The sequence below is a fragment of the Podarcis liolepis genome, assembly GCF_965112155.1.
Source record: "Podarcis liolepis genome assembly, chromosome: 14".
NCBI lineage: Eukaryota > Metazoa > Chordata > Lepidosauria > Squamata > Lacertidae > Podarcis > Podarcis liolepis.
In genome coordinates this window covers 5,671,811-5,684,934 of record NC_139569.1, presented here as the reverse complement: position 1 = coordinate 5,684,934, position 13,124 = coordinate 5,671,811, and the positions used below count along the sequence as shown (strand labels likewise).

The following is a 13,124-nucleotide window of genomic DNA, read 5'->3' as shown; positions in this document are numbered from 1 at the left end:
CTAATCCAGAATGCTGCTGCCAGACTGGTGACTGGGTGCAGCCACCGGGACCGCATAACATGGGTCCTAAAAGACCTCCATTGGCTCCCAGTACATTTCTGAGCGCAATTCAAAGCGTTGTTGCTGACCTTTAAAGCTCTATGTGGCCTCAGCCCTGTATATCTGAAGGAGCGTCTCCACCCCCATCGCTCAGCCTGATATCCAGCTCCAAGGGCGTTTTGGCAGCTCCCTCACTTGAGGGTCGATTTCAAAAAATTCCCGCTGGAAATATGGTTGTGTCCGTGTGGAGATGGCAGTACTGAATCAGTAGCTCATGTGCTTCTAGCTCGCATAAAGATTCAAGGACTGAGCTTCTTACCTCTCTACTACTATCCATAAAAGGTCGCTCAACCATTGCTACTATGCCCTTTCTATTGTTTGATTATTAATTTAAACCTCCAGACTGCACTTTGTATAGTTAGGTTTTTACCTCTGTCTTTGTTAAATTTTATTTTGTTTTATTGCTATGGCTAGTGGCTGATGCAAATAGAGAGCACCTACCGTATTTTTCGCCCTATAGGACGCACTTTCCCCCCTCCAAAAATGAAGGGGAAATCTGGGTGCGTCCTATGGGGCGAATGCAGGCTTTTGCTGAAGCTTGGAGAGCGAGAGGGGTCGGTGCGCACCGACTTCACGAACACATCCGCAGCCTAGGCAGCCCTACGGGAGGTCCGGCAGGGATGTCTAGGCTGCGGATAGCAGCCTGCTGCTCGGCGGGCGGAGCGCCCCCGCGCCAGGCAGACACCAGCAGCGTGGGGAGCCTTGCAGGAGTTCCCGGCAAGGCTCCCCACGCTGCGGATAGCAGCCTGCTGCCCGGCGCGAGGGGCGCCCTGAAGCAGAGCGCCCCTCGCGCGGGGCAGACATCGGCCAGCCCCACAAGCTCAGGGGACAGCAGGGAGGCGCAGCGCCGCCATCCCGCTGTTCCTCTACCTGGTTCTGTTTCCCCGACCTGCTTTTGGGGGGGAAATAAAGGGAAAAATTTTTTCCTTTATTTCCCCCCCAAAAAACTAGGTGCGTCCTATGGGACGGAGCGTCCTATGGGGCGAAAAATACGGTACCTCTCGTTTCTTAGCACGCTGCTCTTTGCTTTCTCCTTCCTCTTCCTCCTCGCCAGAGGCGGATTCGTCAGCGGCGTCGTGCAGAAGGAATTCACAAAGGCACTGCACCGGGAGAACATCCAAGGAGCCCTCGCTGGACTGAACCAGGTCTGCCAGCCATGGCATCGATTGCGAAGACGCCTAAGGAAGAAGAGGGTCAGGTTTACCTGTGGGACTGCCTCAGCCTACCTAAGCCCTGAGACCTCTGGGTATAGGGAGGTATATAAATTCAATAAATAAAATAAATAAAAAATAAGCCCGCTCGGCTGTTTCAGGCTGCAGAACGGGCACTGCTACTGGTGCCACACAATACCTGCTCCACATCTGTAAGAAATCCATCTTTTGAGTGAGGAGGCTACTACACTTTGGAACTATTGATAACAGGCAGCACTCTTTATGGTGCTTGAAAAAAACATTTTTTTACTTAGGCAAGCCGACCCAGATACCCAGAATGTTGACATGCCTTTAAATCTTGTTTTTAGTTTACGTGGTCTTAATTCTTCAAATGTTCTAATTGTTTTTAAGTTTTCACTGAGAATTTTATTATTTTCTTCTCTGTGTAAATTGCTTTGAGGTGTTTTTTTTTTAAAAAAATTATCCTGCGGTGTATACATTTTATGAAATGAATGAATGAATGAATGGGTCTTTGAAGCTGGTTGGAAAGCCGGAACTGTTGGGAGTGACCAAATAACTGGGGTGGTGGAGGAATTCTGCAAACAGAGGGCCACCACCAAGCAGAGGCAACCGTGTGCCGTTCCCAAGGCTCTACAAAAGCCGCCCCATTTCCAGCCTCACCCTTCCATCTCCTCCCAACCCTCTTTCAGTCTTGCTCCGATTGAACAATCCTTGCTCCAACATTCTCAGCGCATCCAGACGTTGAGTCGAACCATTTGGTGCAACCCCAAAGGCTCCCCGTTTCCCGATGGATCGCATTCGGAATGATGAAACCAAGCGGCAGCCCTCTGCTGCCTTCGATTCCCCTGCCTTCAATCCCCCCCCCCACATGGCACTTCCCAGCTCTGGGGGTGACCCACCTGCCTCTGGATGATGTTGAGCAGGAAGTCGGGGTGTCTGCTGCGGCAGAGGAGGTGCCCCAAGCGGAGAGACTGGTTGAAGCTTTTCACCTGGTCCAGGACAGGCTGAGGTGGCCGGCGAGGGGGGCCCCTGAGAAGGGAACACAAGGGGGTCTCTTGGCTTTTCTCCCAACACTCCCCACACCTCCACTGCTTCCCTGAAGGCTGCTAAAGACCTGTCTGCCCCGAGGGAAGGCAGACGCGAGACAGCACAGGCAAAGGACAGCACACAGGCCAGAGTGGCTAGGGCAAAGCTGTCAGACCGACAGTGCACAAAGAAAAAAATTATTAGTACAGTCACTAGGCTGGATGAATCCCAAGCCAAAATTAAGATTGCCGGAAGAAATATTAACAACCTCAGATATGCAGATGACACAACCTTGATGGCAGAAAGTGAGGAGGAATTAAAGAACCTTTTAATGAGGGTGAAAGAGGAGAGCGCAAAATATGGTCTGAAGCTCAACATCAAAAAAACTAAGATCATGGCCACTGATCCCATCACCTCCTGGCAAATAGAAGGGGAAGAAATGGAGGCAGTGAGAGATTTTACTTTCTTGGGCTCCATGATCACTGCAGATGGTGACAGCAGTCACGAAATTAAAAGACTCCTGCTTCTTGGGAGAAAAGCAATGACAAACCTAGACAGCATCTTAAAAAGCAGAGACATCACCATGCCGACAAAGGCCCATATAGTTAAAGCTATGGTTTTCCCAGTAGTAATGTATGGAAGTGAGAGCTGGACCATAAAGAAGGCTGGTCGCCGAAGAATTGATGCTTTTGAATTATGGTGCTGGTGGAGACTCTTGAGAGTCCCATGGACTGCAAGAAGATCAAACCGATCCATTCTGAAGGAAATCAGCCCTGAGTGCTCACTGGAAGGACAGATCCTGAAGCTGAGACTCCAAGGCTTTGGCCACCTCATGAGAAGAGAAGACTCCCTAGAAAAGACCCTGATGTTGGGAAAGATTGAGGGCACAAGGAGAAGGGGATGACAGAGGACGAGATGGTTGGACAGTGTTCTTGAAGCTACCAGCATGAGTTTGACCAAACTGGGGGAGGCAGTGGAAGACAGGAGTGCCTGGCGTGCTCTGGTCCAGGGGGTCACGAAGAGCCGGACATGACTAAACGACTAAACAACAACAACCTCATGTTACGTTTACTTCAGGTTGAATGTTTTCAGGTTGCGTCCCGTGGCGACCCAAAAGTACCGGAAATGGTTACTTCCGGGTTTCACCACTCTTTGCCACTTGCGCATGCGCAGACGCGCAAAATGACATCACGCGCATGTGTAGAAGCAGCGAATCGCGACCTGTGCATGCACAGACACGGGTTGCATTCTGCTCATGTTGCGAACGGGCCTCCGGAATGGATCCCGTTCGCAACTAGAGATACCACGGTATTAGTACTGGCTGCCAGCTGCCCTGAGGGGACTCTGTCGCTCTCTACATTTTCCGCTTATTTGATCTATTCGTATCCCGCCTTCCTTCCGAAGTTGGGATCCAAGGTGGCTAACACCATTATAAAATGCACAGAACACAAATTACTTAAAATCAGGAGTTGAAATGTCTTAAAAAGCAATTGAAAGCCCTGCCAGCAGTCCAGGGTTCAGCATTGACAGCACCTTTGTTTCCAAAGGCTGGTCTGAACAGGAAGGTTTAGCCGGCCAGCAGAAGGATGACAAGGAAGGAGCCAGACTAGCCTCTCTCGGGAGGGAACCACACAATTTGGGATCAGCAGAAAAGGCTCTCTCTCTCTCATATCGCCAACCGTGCCTCTGATGCTGATGAGACCAGGAGAAGGTGCTCACTCGAGACTCTTAGCACCCAGGCAGCTTTGTATAGAGAGATATGGTATTTCAGGTAGCCTGCACCCAAGGCGTACAATGTTTTATGTATTATACTGAATAATTTTATTTGTTTTAGTGTTTTAATCATTACAGTCATACCTCGGGTTACAGATGCTTCAGGTTGTGTTTTTTCAGGTTACAGACGCTCCGAAACCTGGAAGTACCGGAACGGGTTACTTCCGGGTTTCGGAGGTCGCACATGCACAGAAGCGCTAAATCGCGCTTTGCACATGCGCAGAAGTGCCGAATCATGCTTTGCACATGCGCAGAAGTGCCGAATCATGCTTTGCACATGCACAGAAGCGCTGAAACGCAACCCCCGCGTGCGCAGACGCAGCGCTGTGGGTTGTGAACGTGCATCCCGCACGGATCATGTTCGCAACCTGAGCGTCCACTGTATTATGACAATTTTATTATTTATACCCTGCCCATGTGGCTGGGTTGCCCCAGCCACTCACAGCAGCTTCCAACCCATAAAAAGACAATAAATCACCAAAGATTAAAAACTTCCCCACCTTCATTTATGGTACATCCCATGATTTCCCCCCACTTTGAAAGACCTGAACTTGTGTCCCATTCTCCTTTGGAATCCAATTCCCATCCACCCCAACCGGCACAGTTCGAATCATACGGAGGGCGCCGGGTTGGAGAAGGCTGCCCTGGGGGAACAGAGACCACTTACTGGGGATCCAGGCTGGTGAGCTGAGACAGCAGGAGGCTGCTGCTCTCCGTGATGGTCTGCTTGGTTGACGCCGCCGCCAGGTGGCCCTCGAAAGCGAGGATTTCTTGCTTCTCCCGCTGCGAGATCTGAAGTTCGCGGCTGATCATTTCCGTGCGGGTCTCTTCGTCCGTCAGAGTGCAGGGAGGGTAGGAGTAATTGCTGAGAGGGGGAATATATGACCACAGGAGAAGATCAACAATGTTCCCTGGAATCACATTCCAGAGGGCAGGCACCACCACCCAAAAGGCCCTGGTGTTAAGAGGACATAAAACCAACCTCAGGAGCACAGAGCACTGTAAAGAGGGTAAAAGCTGCTCAGTCAGAGCTATCAGAAACTCTTGCCCTGCCTTCCCAGCCCTTCCCATTTTGAGTTTCCATCTGTGGTCCGGACAGGAGGACACCTCCTGTGCTAATCTTCAGCCTTCAGCTGGTTCCCCCACTCTTTTAATGGTAACGCAGCACCCACCTGCAGCCAGAAATTGTACAATCCCTTTGGCCCACTCGGGAATCAGTCTCCACATCCTGCCCTATGTACAGACTAAGCTTCAGCTCCCCAAAATAGGCGGGATTAGCATACTTACTTTGTCATGGCCATTTCCATGAGCATCTTTAGCGTGGGGTACTCGTCCCAGGCAGCCAGACCTAAGACACAAGCGGGGGGGGGGGGGGGGGAGAGAATTGAGATGGCACCATTCAGAACAGCCAGAAGGTTGAACACAGCTCTCTGCAGTACTCTGCCCAATGACACACCTCTCCCCAGTAGATCACGTGTTATTTTTGGCTGTCAGTTCCTTCCTTGAACTGGTGCCTTCTAGAAGTGGTTGGAATACAATTCCCATCACCCTCAGCTATTATATACAGTGGTGCCCCGCAAGACAAATGCCTTGCAAGACGAAAAACCCGCTAGACGAAAGGGTTTTCCGTTTTTCGATGTGCTTCGCAAGACGAATTTCCCTATGGGCTTGCTTCGCAAGACGAAAACGTCTTGCGAGTCTTGCGATTTTTTTCGCTTTCCCCCCCTTTTTCTAAGCCGCTAAGCCTTTTATAGCCTTTTAGCCGCTAAACCGCTAAATCGCTAATAGCGCTAATCCGCTAATAGGGTTGCTTCGCAAGACGAAAAAACCACTAGACGAAGAGACTCGCGGAACGGATTATTTTCGTCTTGCGAGGCACCACTGTGTGTGTATGTGTGTGTATACACACACACACACACACACAAATATATATACACACACACGCATATATACCGTATTTAGCGCTCCATAAGACACACTTTTTTCCTCTTAAAATCTAAGGGGAAAAGTCTGTGTGTCTTATGGAGCGAATGTGTGGTCCCTGGGGCTGGGGGGGGGGGACCACCTGGGCTTCCCCCGCCAGCCCCACAAGCTCTGGGAGCAGCGGGAAGGCTACGCGCGGCCTTTCCGCTGCTCCCTGACCTGCTCTTTGGGGCTGGCGGTGGGGGAAAGCTGGGCTTCCCCCTGCCAGCCCCAAAGAGCAGGTCGAAAGGAACCCAAAGCCTCCAGAGCGCAGCGGGAACTCTCGCCGCACTCCAGAGGCTTCGGGTTGCCTTCACTGAAGGCGACTGAACGCACCTTGAACGCACTGAGTGCACCTTGTTTTAGAGGGGGAGAACAAGAGAAAAAAATTCTCCCCCTCTCTGCACAGCGCCCCTTCATTGAAGCGGGAGGAGAAATGGAAGGGGCTCCGTTTCTCCTGACGCTTCGCTGAAGGGGCGCTGCACAGAGAGGGGGAGAATTTTTTTTCTCTTGTTCTCCCCCTCTAAAACAAGGTGCGTCCTATGGTCGGGTGCGTCCTATAGAGCAAAAATACGATATATATACACACACACACTGTATACAATTAAACGGCCATGGCTTCCCCAGCAAAGAATTATGGGAGTTGTAGTTTGTTAAGGATGCTGAGAGTTTCCTTGCTATTCCCTTCACAGAGTTACAATTCCTTGAGTTTCCTAGGAAAAGGGAATGACTTTCTGCCATTCAGAGCACTGTAGTTTGGTAAGGGGATATAGCGTTGCTGGTCCAGATGAGCCCTGGGCCCGATCCAGCAGGCTCTTCTTTTTGTCCTCATTACACTCACCAATGTTTTCGGGGTTGAATGCGGCAACAACGAGCAAAAGAGGCCAAGCTTTCCAGTAGAGAGTAGAGATGGCCAGATTTGGAGGCTGGTACCTTCAAAGCAAACAGAAACAATCATATTGCATTGCTGTAGTTTAATTAAAAAAAATAAAATAGTTTCCCTTGCCCAAAGATGCTCTAGACATAGCTGTTCACTATTATTGCCCCCCCTCTTCCTTATGTTTTCTGCTCACAATAAAATTAAGTTATTCTCTCTAGCCCAAGAGTTGCATGCATGCAAATGTTACCCAGGGGGCAGCTGGATGTTCTCTGGGTGGTGGTAAGTGCACAGGTTCAAGACGGCATCGATCAGTTGGATCCTCTCCACTCTCAAGACTTCAAGATCTAAAGGAAGCAGAAGTATATCGTGAGCTGTGTGTTGATGCAAAACCGTCCTATTCAATTTCTTAAGACTGCAGACTCAAAACTAGTGGAGTCCTAAAGGAAAACGGTGCAGATTCGATGAAGGGGATAAGGAAATTGGGTTATACAGGAGTAACAGAAAGCACAGCTAAGCTGGCCCGGGTCTGGTCCGTCGCCCAGATAGGATGATGCCCATGAATGCTGCCCCATGGAGCTTTGCAGAAAGAAAGCAGGACAGAAAAATAAATGAGTAAGAGTGGGGAAATAGAGACAAATACACTGGGAAGACACAGGGAAGTTTATAAGTGAAAAAGTCCTTCTGCCTCGATTGGAAATCTCACCTAGACTCCATTTAGCCTCAAAGGTTGTGGGCAAACTCTGCTCTAATCATATTTGTACAGTGGTACCTCTGGTTGCGAACAGGATCCATTCCGGAGCTCCATTCGCAACATGAGCAGGACGCAATCCATGTCTGTGCATCTGTGCAGGTCGCGATTCACCGCTTCTGTGCATGCACGTGACGTCATTTTGAGCGTCTGCGCATGCCCGAGCGGCGAAACCTGGAAGTAACCCTTTCCGGTACTTCTGGGTCACCACGGGACACAACCTGAAAAGATTTAACCTGAAGCAAACGTAACAAGAGGTATGACTGTATCTTCCTTGCTGCCATGAGGGCTAGCCCCTTAGGTTTCACTTTACACACGCACACAAAAGGGCAACTTGTGTGTTTTTTTAAGAAACAGGATTGATTTATTTGGCAGGTGTTCATCCTGCTTTTCAACTGGAGTCCTCACACCAGTACGTTTCTGAGCACAATTCAAAGTGTTGATGCTGACCTTTAAAACCCTAAACGGCCTCGGTCCAGTATACCTGAAGGAGCGTCTCCACCCCCATCGTTCTGCCCGGACGCTGAGGTCCAGCGCCGAGGGCCTTCTGGTGATTCCCTCATTGCGAGAAGCAAAGCTACAGGGAACCAGGCAGAGGGCCTTCTCGGTAGTGGCGCCCGCCCTGTGGAACGCCCTTCCAGCAGATGTCAAAGCGATAAACAACTACCTGACATTCAGAAGACATCTTAAGGCAGCCCTGTTCAGGGAAATTTTTAACGTGTGATATTTTACTGTATTTTTGGTTTTTATGGAAGCCGCCCAGAGTGGCTGGGGAGGCCCAGCCAGATGGGCGGGGTATAAATAATAAATAAATTATTATTATTATTATTATTATTATTATTATTATTATTATTACACCGTTTATAGTAGAAAGGTGGAAACTGCGGCCTTGCTTATCATTTCCCCCCATTGTCCTTGGCCAACAGCCGCGCTGGCTGGGTCCAGTGGGTGCTTGGGGCGGTGTGCCCAAGGGTGGCACAAGCCATACAGAAGGCTTCTGGACTTTGCCTGCCTCCTCCCACTCAGCTGCCCTACAGCTGGGGGGGTGTGGGGTGGGAGGCAGCAGGCAGACCGTTTGGGCAGTGTGGAACCTGCGGATGCCAAGCCACCACGCGTCTCCCAGAAGAGATGATTGGCTCGGGTGCGCTGCAGGCCCCACGGCGAGTGCTGCCCGGCATTTGGTCACACACCCCCCCGGGGTGAAACCCGGGACGGCCCGCACCCACTGCACATCCTTCCTCCACCCCGGCTGGGTCTGATGCGAACTGGAGTCCAACAACACCTGGCTTGAGAGCAGTACATGTGAAAAGGATCTAGGAGTCTTGGTTGACCACAAACTTGACATGAGCCAACAGTGTGACGCGGCAGCTAAAAAAGCCAATGCAATTCTGGGCTGCATCAATAGGAGTATAGCATCTAGATCAAGGGAAGTAATAGTGCCACTGTATTCTGCTCTGGTCAGACCTCACCTGGAGTACTGTGTCCAGTTCTGGGCACCACAGTTCAAGAAGGACACTGACAAACTGAAACGTGTCCAGAGGAGGGCAACCAAAATGGTCAAAGGCCTGGAAATGATGCCTTATGAGGAACGGCTAAGGGAGCTGGGCATGTTTAGCCTGGAGAAGAGGAGGTTAAGGGGTGATATGATAGCCATGTTCAAATATATAAAAGGATGTCACATGGAGGAGGGAGAAAGGTTGTTTTCTGCTGCTCCAGAGAAGCGGACACGGAGCAATGGATCCAAACTACAAGAAAGAAGATTCCACCTGACAGTAAGAGCTGTTCGACAGTGGAATTTGCTGCCAAGGAGTGTGGTGGAGTCTCCTACTTTGGAGGTCTTTAAGCAGAGGCTTGACAACCATATGTCAGGAGTGCTCTGGTGGTGTTTCCTGCTTGGCAGGGGGTTGGACTCGATGGCCCTTGTGGTCTCTTCCAACTCTATGATTCTATGATTCTAACAATGGACGCTTTTGTTGAGTTCCTACCTAGAACTAGACTAGAACTAGTCCGTGTGTGTGGTTTTGGAGCTGCACGGTCAGAGAGAAAACAATGCTGTCCAGGGTTGTAAAGACTGCGGAGAGAACACTCTTCCCACCTTGGATCAAATCTATGCTTCCAGGTGCCATACGAAAGCTGCAGAGATAGTGCAGGATAGTGTGCACCCTGGAAATGATCTCTTTCAGCTTCTGCCTTCTGGAAGAAGGTACAGGGTTATAAAGACTAGGACGAGCCGCCTGCGAAACAGTTTATATCCAAATGCGATTTTGGTTTTAAACGCATTGTAAGGAGTCTGTATGGAAGTATATTGTATTTAGAAATGGGGTATTATTTAGGGGGCTAACCAGGTTGGGATAGCAGGCTTGTTGGGTTTTGAATGTCTTATGTAGATTTTTCAATTTCGTTGACAATGACAATAAAGATTATCGTATCGTAAATGACCCTCCGGGTCCCTTCCAACTCTACAATTCTACGATTCCAGCACCTGGAGATGCATAAGCAAAATAAAACCGGTGGGTGTGCAAAACCGAGGCTTCACTGCCAGAATCCTACCGTCTGCCTGCACAGCTGCTGCACGTTTCACCAGATGGTCTGCAAGCTCCATGGCGTCGGCGGGGCCGAGGGGGAGATCCCGCGACAGGCCGATCACGAGGATGCGCATGAGTGTGTCTTCGAGGATCGGCACTTCAGAGCAGAGGCGGAGGTAGAAGCTGGTGGGAGGGAAGGGAGGGAGGGAGGGAGAGAGAGAGAAAGAGCTACTGGCTTCCAAAGAGTCAGTCCATATGGGGTGCAAAGTCAAAGTGATCAGCAAACCTAGCTGTCAAGTGCTGTTGCTCGAGAGTAACCAGGCAGGACTCCGCCCTGTCTTTTACAGGCTTCATTTTGGTGCAAACTATTTACAGTGAAGAGTGTCGTAAGTTCATGTCTGGCTCCATCGCTAGCAGAGTGGTCTGTTTTTGTACCTTCCCCAACATAAAAGTTTCATCACCCCCAGCCTTTTCTGCCCCTCCCTGCACCCCAGACTACTGCGCATGATGGGCGATGGCAAAGGCGTGCCTCCCTCCTCTCCGGCTGGCTCAGGTGCAGTGTTAAGGCTCTTGCTAGCATCCTCTGGTCCTTGCACCTCCTCTCCACTGGAGGTGGGGCTTTTCCCCAGAAGAGGAACTGCTTTGCAAGATTTTTGGAGGCTCCTTGTAACACAACTGCCCTTCTATCTCTCGCCTCTGGCCGATGGCAGTTCCCTGACACTAGCCAATAATCTTTCTGCATAACAGTGACAACCTTTTCCCCTGGGCTTTTGTGGGTTTTTAAAATAAATAAATAAAGCCAAGCCAAGCCCCCGACTTACTTGCGGTCGCTCTCGGGAGGCCAGTTGTCCCATTTGTAGTAGGTCTCTGGCTGCTCTGTGAACAGCACTTTGTGGAGGCTTAGAAAATAGGGAAAAGCAATGTGTCAGAATCAGTTGATCCAGGAAGAAAGGGTCAAGGTTCAGGAGCCCGAGAACAGGAGGAAATGTTTCAGGACTGCACAGGAGCAGCAAAGTTGCTCCAAAGGGATTCCCTGCCTGCCCACCAAGCTTTCAAGTGGAGGGGTGACAGGTATGGTGCTGTCCACCAGGCAATGGCTTTTTCCACCTGCCTTGCCCCACTGTCCAGCCCCAGGAGTCTTCATAAGGGAGCTGTTTCCAGAGGAAGAACTGTAGGGGTGAGAGACTTTGTCATCATGTGGGGGTTGGTTTCCCCAGGGCTACCCCACCTCCAGCCCGAGGAACCTTCAGAAAGGAGTCGCTGCCATGGGTATTACCGTACTTTTCCATGTATAAGACTGTTTTTTTCCCTTGAAAAATCATGCTAAAAAGTGGGAGGCGTCTCATACACGGGTAGTGCATAGGGTGGACGTATGATTGGTTGCTGCCGAGGCTGTCAGCGGCTATTGTGTGTGTTATTGGTTGCTGCGTCAATGGGTGGTGTTGATTGGCTGACGCTCTGGCAGTCAGGCAGGTGATTGGCAGCTTCTGTCGGCGATGGGACAGGCGGGAGGTGGATTTAGCAACGAGTGTGGGGGCTCAACAATTCAGGTCAATTCTCCGCAAAAAAATAGCTCAACTCAACAACTCTGTGCCATTTCCCCCCATTTTCTTATATTTGAGTCCCCAAAATAGGGGGCATCTTATACATGGGGGTGTCTTATACACAGAAAAATACGGTATGTGCCTGGGGATTTTAATGAGCTGAACAGATTGAAAGATTATCGGTCATGGGGATGTGGGGAGTGTGCTGATGAATTGAACAGTGCTTAGTTTAATTTTGGCTGCTATTTTGCCAACGTTAATATTGCTTTCTAGATTACGAATGCTGTAGTCCTAAAACATGGTTATAATTGTGATATTTAGTTTATTTTGTAGTTGTTGTTTTGTTAATAGCGCCTTATAATTGAAATTGTTTCACTGATGATTTGTAATTGTTTTACTGGCGACTTGCTAATTATTCCACGAGAGTTATGCTGTATTTGTAATGCTGTTATGTCGTTGTTATTTACTGCTTGAAGAAGGGATTTCCTCATTTATAATAATATAATAATAATAATTTATTATTTGTACCCCGCCCATCTGGCTGGGTTTCCCCAGCCACTCTGGGCGGCTTCCAACAAAGATTAAAAATACATCAAAATGTTTGAATGAAAATCAGCATAGAAATATAATCCATCAATCAATGTCCAGCAGCTTCCCTGTCCTTGTGGGGATTCATGGCCTGTAAGTGGGCTGGGAGTTGTACCGCCTCTCCCTGGGAGCCAACACCATCCCCTCTGTATCTTCCAGCTGTCACACAGGTCATGGATCTGGGGGCCCCTTGTCATAAGAGCCTAAGAAGAACCTGCTGGCTCACACCAATGGCCCACCTAATCCAGCAATGCTGTTCTTAACACTGGCCAACCAGATGACTAGGGGAAACCCACAGGCAGGACTTGAGCACAAAAGAACAGTGGCGTAGCGTGGGTTGCCAGCACCCGGGGCAAGGCAAGTAATTTGCGCTGCACAAAGTTAGCTGGATGCCACCCAGTACCCATCCACTACTTCTTACCAGGCTGTTCTAAGGGTTACCAAGCTCATGTGTGTGAATAATGCTGAACGCACTGTAAAGAAATGTTGTAGGAAATGCTTAGCATTATTCCAAGTGTAGGCATTTTGAGTATTGCCTTGCATTGTGAGAGGCAAAGATTGATGGGTAGTATATATAAAACTGGATTCTGAATTGTCTTGCCCCCTAACCCGGGGCAAGGCAAGTAATTTGCGCCCCCTAACCCCTAACCTGCCGCCGCTGCCAGCTTCTTCTTGCTGCTGCCTGGTCTGGTCTGGTGTGGTTCTCTCCCGCGCTCAGCGCTGCGCTGGGCGGCTGCTGCACTGTCCCTCCCCCAGATAGTCCCTCGTTCTCTCTCCGCACCGCACGCCTGGCACCCACCCCCTCCA

At 49.9% G+C, this 13,124-nt stretch overlaps 1 protein-coding gene across 1 annotated transcript in view; it reads right to left on the bottom strand.

The window, feature by feature from the left end:
• INTS1 (integrator complex subunit 1) overlaps positions 1-13,124 on the bottom strand; it is a 76,168-nt gene that overhangs the window by 45,348 nt on the left and 17,696 nt on the right. Inside the window, exons 13-20 of the mRNA XM_083474665.1 lie at positions 11,007-11,084; positions 10,211-10,368; positions 7,160-7,256; positions 6,874-6,965; positions 5,358-5,418; positions 4,738-4,935; positions 2,171-2,300; positions 1,098-1,277 (exon numbers count right to left, since the gene is read on the bottom strand). Coding sequence (XP_083330791.1) covers positions 1,098-1,277; positions 2,171-2,300; positions 4,738-4,935; positions 5,358-5,418; positions 6,874-6,965; positions 7,160-7,256; positions 10,211-10,368; positions 11,007-11,084 — 994 coding nt within the window. The remainder of the gene's footprint in view (positions 1-1,097; positions 1,278-2,170; positions 2,301-4,737; positions 4,936-5,357; positions 5,419-6,873; positions 6,966-7,159; positions 7,257-10,210; positions 10,369-11,006; positions 11,085-13,124) is intronic.